Source organism: Moschus berezovskii, chromosome 14 (assembly GCF_049115385.1).
Source record: "Moschus berezovskii isolate FMDL1 chromosome 14, NW_MosBer_1.0, whole genome shotgun sequence".
Taxonomy (NCBI): domain Eukaryota; kingdom Metazoa; phylum Chordata; class Mammalia; order Artiodactyla; family Moschidae; genus Moschus; species Moschus berezovskii.
In genome coordinates this window covers 82,963,082-82,971,974 of record NC_142473.1, presented here as the reverse complement: position 1 = coordinate 82,971,974, position 8,893 = coordinate 82,963,082, and the positions used below count along the sequence as shown (strand labels likewise).

Below are 8,893 nucleotides of genomic sequence, written 5' to 3'. Positions count from 1 at the left end.
GAATTTGCAAACTGCAAATCGATGCTGCTGTAATAATTGCAAGTAGAATAATAATAATAATGGTGATAACTGTGACTAAGATTTATTGGGTCCTAATTATGTGCCAAGCAACGTCCTAAAAAGATCTACATACTTTATATTATTATTCCTTACAAAACACAGTGAAGCTGGAAAAATATTCCCATATTTTAGATAAGAGAAACTCAGATAATTTAAATACTCTGTCTTAAGTCACAGCTGATTAAATCATTAGCTAGTATCGAGAATCAAGGTCTACCTGTAGAATGGCTGGATATATCAAAATTAATGCAATCTAAAATTCTCAGGAATGCACTATTATTGTGTCCCTTTCAGAATGTCTAACACAATTCTTGGAAACTTGTGTCATTTGTAGTAGTAGTATAAAAGATGATAGATAGACAAATACATGCTTGCATATACACATGTGTATATCACTAAATTGCTTTACATATCTCAACCAAAGAAGCTATTTTCCTTTCCTCAAATAAATATCCCACTTTGGAATCCCTTATCACACCAACATAAGCCAGAGAGCAACAAACTATGAAAGTACATCTCTAAATTCTCTTGTTTTTGAAGTACACACACATCATCTGTAATACGTATATTTTTTCACTTTGAATTCCATTTTTTTCTATCACATTCAGAGGTGACAACTCTATAGTCTGAAGGTATATATATATATATTTTTTTCTTGTGTGAAGATTTGCTGATCTGCATGATAATAGTTTTAATAAATATGTATTAGCATTTCAAACCACAAGCTGAAACAACTACTTATAGATTTTCAATGATTTTTATCTTTTTACTAAAACAATAATTATCATATAATCAGATTTTTTACTATGGAAATTTTCAAACCTATACAAAATTACAAGATTGATACAATAATTTCCTCTATGAAAACTGACAGCTTCAACATGTCTGTTCATTGTCAGATGTGTTCCATCCATACCTCTTGTTGTTCAGTGGCTCGGTTCATCTCTAGGTCCATTTATGTTGTTGCAAATGGCATTATTTCATTTTTTATTTATGGCTCAGTAGTAGTATTCTATTGTATATGTTTTAATTGTAAGGACATATAGGATGGATAAACAAGGTCCCATTGTATAGCACAGGGAACTATATTCAATATTCTGTGATAAACCATAATAGAAATGAACATGAAGAATATAAAATGCATGCTCAGTCACTCAGCCATGTCCACTTCATTGCAGCCCCACAAACTAGCCTTTCAGGCATTATATATATATATATTTATACACAGAGATATGACTCACTTTGCTCTGCAGAAGAAATTAATGTCAACTATCTTTTAATAAAAAAATTAAAAAAAGAAAATGTGGCATATACATACATAGGAATATCAGCCTTAAAAAGAAATTCTGCCATATGTGACAACATAAACGAGCCTGGAGGATATTATAAGTAAAGTAAGTCAGTTAGAGTAGGATAAATTGCTCATTATTCCACTTATATAATGTATCTAAAATAGTCCTTCAAAGAAATGATCTAATGGCGGTTGCCAGGATCTGGGAGGAGGGGTCAATAAGAGTTGTTTAGGAAAGAAAAGTGTCAGTTATACAAGATGAATAGCTCTAGAGATCTCCTGTAGAACACTTTGTCTATAGTTAACAATATCTTGGTGTGTACTTAAAAATTAAAGTGGGTAGATCTTAAGTGTCCTTACTACAGGTAAAAAAAAAAGAAAGAAAGAAACAGGGACTTCCTTGGTGGCCCAGTGGTTAAGTATCTGCCTGCTAATGCAGGGGACACAGGCTCTATCCCTGGTCTGGAAAGATCCCACATGTTGCGGAGAAACTGAGCCTGTGGACCACAAACTCACAAACTTCTGAAGCCCCTGTTCCTAGAGCCCATGCTCCACAGGAGCACAGCCACTGGAATGAGAAACCCACACACTGCAATGAAGACCAAAATGAATAAATTAAAAATGACATAAAAAAGAAACAAATCAAGGAAATCGTGGTGTCATAAATGACAAGTGAGATAATGTACAACATTTTCAAATTTCAGAGGAATCTAAGCCTTGACAAAATTTTATTGTGTTTATCGATCATATAATAATCACACAAGCTAGAAAGGACTGGTGTCAGTGCTGTGGGAAAAAAACTGGGTGGAAAGGACAAAGGTTAGGAGAAACTGGAAGCAGGGGACAACTTTTTCAGGAAGTTTGTCTACTACTGTGAGTACCATTTTCTAATTTGAAATTGGTTTAAAGTTGATTTTCTAGTTTGAAATTTGTGAAAAAAAAAGAACCTGGATTTCACCATTAATGATAACATTTCCTTTACTGTGCAGATTCACCAAGATAGAGTCTGACACTGTGTTCAAGTGGTTCCATTTTTCAGGTAGTTTTTTGGAGTAAATATGTTTATTTTTTTTAATATTCTGATTTACTTCCCTTTTTAAAGTAAATATCTTTTGAATATTCTCTATCATACAGTTTACTGAGTCTTTACATACATTAATTCATTCAATATTCATTAAAACATAAAACATGTTTTACTTGATTTTACAATTGAGGAAGCTGAGATCTAAAAAGAATACGGACATTACCCACATTCCCATAATTTACTCAGAATTTAAATGTTGTTCTCACCCTTTCACAAAACTTGAGTTCTTATTTAAATGAATGAAAGTTTATGGTCTTTGTACATTGCTATCTTTAATACAGCCTACTTTTTGCCTCTGTGGAAATTTTCTGACAGGTACACTTGAAGTATAGTTCTTCAGAAATACAGGTAATTATATATTTTTTTCAAATCCCCAGTATAATTTGTTCAGCTTATCATACTTTGAGTGAAACAGAGAAGGAGATATTACATCTTTCAGATGTCTCTAGAGGTTCAAATTTAGACTCAGAGGGATCTAGGAACTATTAAATCACCCAGACAACTTCGGAATGAGTACATTCGGAGCCAGAATCATGGCTAAGCAGGTGAGGTCATGTGAAGTTTGTAGAGAGAATAGTAAACCGTCCACCTGGAACTTAGCTTTCCACTAGAAACCTTTCTCCTTTATGAACTGCAGTATTAAATGGAATCATAATACCTTTAACATCTTAACTGCATTTCTTACTTTCATATTCTCTGCATTTCAGTCCTTTCTACAGGATATCTATTTGCACTTCAAATGCTTTTAGAAAACTTTTTAGAAGTTTGATCTCCTGAAATTTTGCTTAACTACAGTTTTCATGTTTGACTTCTCTAAACTTCTCTAAACATTAGGTTCATACCAGAGCAAAATGGACATGTCTGCCTGTGCTGTCACCCACTGGGCAGCAGAGCTTGATGGGTTAGGAATATCGGCTCTGCAGTCAAGCAAGCCCAGTAACACCCCTCCTGTACCATCTACTCTCTGCTGCTGCTGCTGTTGAGTCGCTAAGTCATGTCTGTCTCCTTTGCAACTCCATGGACTGTAGCCCACCATGCTCCTCTGTCCATGGGGTTTCCCAGTCAAGAAAACAAGAGTGGATTTCCATTTCCTTTCCTAGGGGATCTTCCCAACATAGGGATTGAACCTGCATCTCGTGCACTGGCAGGCATATTCTTTCCTGCTGAGCCACCACGGAAGTCCCTACTCTCTGTGGCCATAGCTCTAAGCCTGGGTTTTTTCCACTGCTACTCAGATATGATGGGATAGAAATTTCATCAGAGTGTGTTAGCCAGAAACCATACCACAAGTGAATTCAGGTTTTGTACTAGGTAGAGTATCTGATAAGGACAGCCCTCAACTTCAACAGATAAATAATAATAGTATTAATAAATAAAATTTGAAGTATGTAGGAGTTACACACAGTAACATCTCGAGGCTCCTTTTTTTGCTAATATTACATGGTTCTACTATGTGGGAAATAAAGACAGGATCAAAAATAAAATCCAAATAGTTTAACATTGGATTTAGAGAAACTAGTCTTATTTTTTCAGGGCTGTCAGAAATACAAGTAACTGTTCTGAAGCATTCATCAAGAACTCCTATACATGCTTTCACAAAACTTTGTTTTCAACTGAAGGTAAGTACTTTGGATATTTTAAGCACCTGAAATATATTGACACTTGTTTATAGGAAAAGGTATTTATCTATATATAGTATAGAATAAATTATCTAACAGACTACTTCATTAATGTTATCTCTCAGAAACAAACTGCAAAATGTGGTAAATTTTTGAATTGGAAAATAATCCTAAGTCTCTTTAGTTCTTATGCAAACGAAATTATATTGTCCCATAGATTTGATTAATTTCTTTTTAACTTACATAGCATCAAGTACTTATTTTACAAAAGTAAGCAAGTAAGTCATGCTAGATCATTTTTGTGTTTTAAAGCTTTGGGGATTTACAGAAAATTGACAAGCAGGGAAATATAAGTGTACTTTCGTTTATCTATTAGGTATTTTTAACTGCACTGCTACTGCTGCTGCTAAGTCGCTTCAGTCGTGTCCGACTCTGTGTGACTCCATAGACGGAAGCCCACTAGGCTCCCCCGTCCCTGGAATTCTCCACTGGAGTGGGCTGCCATTTCCTTCTCCAATGTATGAAAGTGAAAAGTGAAAGTGAAGTCGCTCAGTCGTGTCCGACCCTTAGCGACCCCACGGACTGCAGCCTACCAGGCTCCTCCATCCATGGGATTTTCTAGGCAAGAGTACTGGAGTGGTTGTTACCAAATCCAAGTTCATTCTGCTTACTGCAAGGCAAAGCAATTAACTGTGAGTTTAGGTGTTGAGGCAAGGAAAATTGACTTTATTCAGAAAGCCAGCAGACCAGGAAGATAGCAGACTGATGTCTCAAAATAATCATCTAATCGGGATCTGGATGACAGGTCCTTTTATAGCACAGAGATGAGGGGAAGGTGAAGAAGTAAATGAAAAAGGCCATTAGTTTTGCAATTATCTCCTGGAATGGCAAGCCTGGGGCAGAGGATGTGTTAATTCCTTCCCTCCTGTAGCCATCCACAGGCGGACAGGGTCCTGGACAAATGCACTTTGATTTAACATTCAGGCAGAGGGGCAGGGTTTTCCGAAGTAGACCAATGTGTATGAACAGTATCTTTCAGTGAACAAATGCAACAGAAAACAGAGGTTAAAGAAAAGAAATATATCCAACACGGAGTAAGTTATTCCCTGTAACGTATATACATGGGCACCAAAACCTGGGTGACACCCAAAACACTGGACTGTTACTATCAGTTGTCCCAAGTGCTTTCTTTCAGATACTATTTGATTTTTCATCGGCATCTTCCCATATTTTCTACATCACAAAGCAAAGAAGCGCCGCTTCTTTGTAAAGCAAAGTAAGGTTAAGAAGACTACTCTGAGAGTGATAGATTCCTTTCCCTGGGCAAGAAGCCACTGGAGAGCGGCAGCTACCTTTTGCCCACAAGGCGGTGTGACGCAGGAGTAGAAGATGCTAATGATCACCTTCCCCAGCCCTGGCAGAACAAGCTCTACCAAATCCGTCAGATTAAATGGCTGAAGTGAATCTTACTTTTGTCACTGAATTCATTCTCAAGGGAATTACAGACCGGCCAGAGCTTCAGGTCCCCTGCTTCGTGGTGTTTTTGGTCATTTATCTGGTCACGGTGCTGGGCAACCTGGGCTTGATAACCTTGATCAGAATCGATGCTCGACTCCACACGCCTATGTACTATCTCCTCAGTCACTTGGCCTTTGTTGATCTTTGCTACTCCTCTGCTATCACACCAAAGATGATGGCGAGCTTTGTTGTGGGGCACAATACTATTGCTTTCCATGCTTGTGCAACGCAACTGGGCTGTTTTCTCACCTTCATGATCACGGAGTGTTTCCTCCTGGCTTCCATGGCCTACGATCGCTATGTGGCCATCTGCAGTCCCCTGCGCTATTCCACACTGATGTCAAAGAGAGTCTGCATTCAACTAGTGGCAGTTCCATATGTGTACAGCTTTCTGGTTGCCCTGTCCCACACCATCATCACCTTCCGTCTAACTTACTGTGGCCCCAATGTTATTAACCATTTCTACTGCGATGACCTCCCTCTCTTGGCTCTGTCCTGCTCAGACACACGCGTGAAGGAAATACTGATCTTTGCCTTTGCTGGTTTTGATATGATCTGTTCGTCTTCCATTGTCCTCACCTCCTACCTCTTCATCATCACCGCCATCTTAAGGATCCGCTCCACCCAGGGGCGACGCAAGGCCATCTCTACCTGTGGCTCCCACATGGTGGCTGTTACTATTTTTTATGGCACGCTGATCTTCATGTACCTGCAACCCAAGGCAAACCACTCACTGGACACAGACAAAATGGCATCTGTGTTTTACACTGTGGTGATCCCCATGTTGAACCCACTCATCTATAGTCTAAGAAACAAAGAGGTGAAAGATGCCTCCATGAAAGTCTTGGGCAAAGGTTGTGACACTTTAAAGATATTAAAATTAAGAAAATAGCAATATTGTATTAAATACAAGAAGAAAAATAAGTCAGTCTTTCCCTTCTTGACATTGCCTGTAATTTCTTTACCAGTAAACTGAAAATGTGATTATTACTTCAACAGACCCTGATAATTACTACAAGGACCCAGGTCAATTCTGGAAAGTAAGTTTGATTCTGAGTCCTGCTCAGGACGTAGTAGCATTTAAAGACCATGAAATCATCTTCAAAAGCAAACACAAATATACTCCCAAACACATATACATGTATCCCAAACAAAGGTAGCAGCATCTTTTTCTTAGAACTCAGGACTCTAGAACCAAGACTGCATGAGGTTGAATTCTATCTTCTTCTTTTATTAGCTGTGAAACTCAGGACAATTGACCTGAATTCTGCATGACTCTCTTTCCAACTTTACAAAATAATGGGAACCAAATGGTTGATTGGTTTCAAAGGTTAAACAGGTCAATGTTTATGAAAGGCTTAGAACAGTATCCTATTAGAGTAAGTGATATGCCTTCTAAGTCACTTCAGTCCCGTTCGACTCTTTGTGCCTCCTTGGACTACAGCCTGTCAGGCTCCTCTGTTCATGGGATTTATTGGGCAAGAATACTGCAGTGGATTGCCATACCCGCCAGGGGATCTTCCTGACCCAGAAATCAAACCTGCATCTCATCTGTCTCCTGCAGGCAGATTCTTTACCACTAGTGCCACCTGGGAAGCCTATAAATACTATGTGTTGTTATATAAATGTTTTTATGTGTAACTAAAAATCAATTAGTTAAGTTCTCAAAAGTTTATCAGTCTTAAATAAGAAAGACAAAGCTTAGTTAGATTTCTACTACCTTCCAGGATTTTAATCACCTAGTTCCACTTAATCTTATATATCAAATCTACTGGAGTGTAAAGTTTCATTTCTAGGTCTCAATAATTTATGAATTGTCTAAGGTCACATAACTAATGATAGGAATATTCTAAGTTCAAATTCAAGTCTTATTTGAAGTCTGTTTTCTTAACACTTTCGATGTTAAGAGTAAAGGGAATATCTTTTTCCAGCGCTTCACTTTCAGTCTGTATGTGCCCCTCATTTCAAGGTGGGTCTCTTGTAGACAACATGTATAGGGGTCTTGTTTTTGATTCATGTCAATGTATGACAAAACCAATACAATATTGTAAAGTAATTAGCCTCCAATTAAAGTAAATAAATTAATAAAGAAAAAAGAGTAAAGGGTATTATAGATTGCACTCTAAGTCTCTCAGTCGTGTCCAATTCTTTGCAACACTTTGGACTGTACTCTATCAGGCTTCTCAGTCCATTGGATTCTCCAGGGAAGAATTCTGGAGTGGGCTGCCATTTCCTGCTCCAGGGGATCTTTCTAACCCTGGGCTTGAATTTGCCTCTCCTATGTCTCCTGCACTGCAGGCAGAATCTTTACCACTAGAGTCACCTGGGAAGCCCTAATTATAGATCATGTGTTATTGTTATTCAGTTTGCTAAGTTTCCTCAGATTCTTTGTGACCCCGTGGACTGTAGCCTACCAGTTTCCTCTGTCCATGGGATTTCCCAGGCAAGAATACTGGAGTGGGTTGTCACTTCTTTCTCCCAGGGTTCTTCCTGACCCAAGGATTGAACTCAGGTCCCCAGCATTGGCAGGCAGATCCTTTAGCACTGAGCCAGCTGGGAAACCTAATTATAGGTTATCTACTTAAATGTGTCATTATCAGATTGTTAAATATATTTGGAAGACATGGTTTATAAGAAATTATATTTTAAAAATGAATAAATTCTTATATGTTCAAATAGTAATATTCTTAGGCTACAATGTCATTTATTCAATCACCCTTATAGGATCATGACATGAAATTTAAAAATTAGTGATTCTAAGTTCTTTCACAACCAAGGTAAGAGAAACCCAAATAAGACGGTAGGTATTGCAAGGGGGCATCAGAGGGCAGACACACTGAAATCATAATCACAGGAAACTAGTTGATCTGATCACATGGACCACAGCTGAATGTGGTCCACTGGAGAAGGGAATGGCAAACCACTTCAGTATACTTGCCTTGAGAACCCCATGAACAGTATCAAAGGGCAAAATGATAGGATACTGAATGAGGAATTCCCCAGGTCGGTAGGTGCCCAGTATGCTACTGGAGATCAGTGGAGAAGTAACTCTAGAAGGAATAAACGGATGGAGCACGAACAAAACCAATACCCAGTTGTGGATGTGACCGATGATAGAAGCAAGGTCCAGTCCTGTAAAGAGCAATATTGCATAGGAACCTGGAATGTTAGGTCCATGAATCAAGGCAAATTGGAAGTGGTCAAACAGGAGATGGCAAGAGTGAACATAGACATTCTAGGAATCAGTGAACTAAAATGGACTGGAATGGGTGAATTTAACTCAGATGACCATTATATCTACTACTGTGGGCAGGAATCCCT

The 8,893-nt window shown here is 38.3% G+C and overlaps 1 protein-coding gene across 1 annotated transcript; it reads left to right on the top strand.

Moving 5' to 3' along the window:
* Positions 1-5,504: 5,504 nt before the first annotated feature.
* Positions 5,505-6,464, top strand: LOC129554090 (olfactory receptor 8U3). The gene has a single exon (XM_055422732.1). The coding sequence runs from the start codon at positions 5,505-5,507 to the stop codon at positions 6,462-6,464; it is 960 nt and encodes a 319-aa protein (XP_055278707.1).
* Positions 6,465-8,893: the final 2,429 nt, after the last annotated feature.

Excerpts from the sequence above, each read along its gene's own strand:
- LOC129554090 (XM_055422732.1), top strand. The coding sequence starts at position 5,505 with ATGGCTGAAGTGAATCTTACTTTTGTCACTGAATTCATTCTCAAGGGA.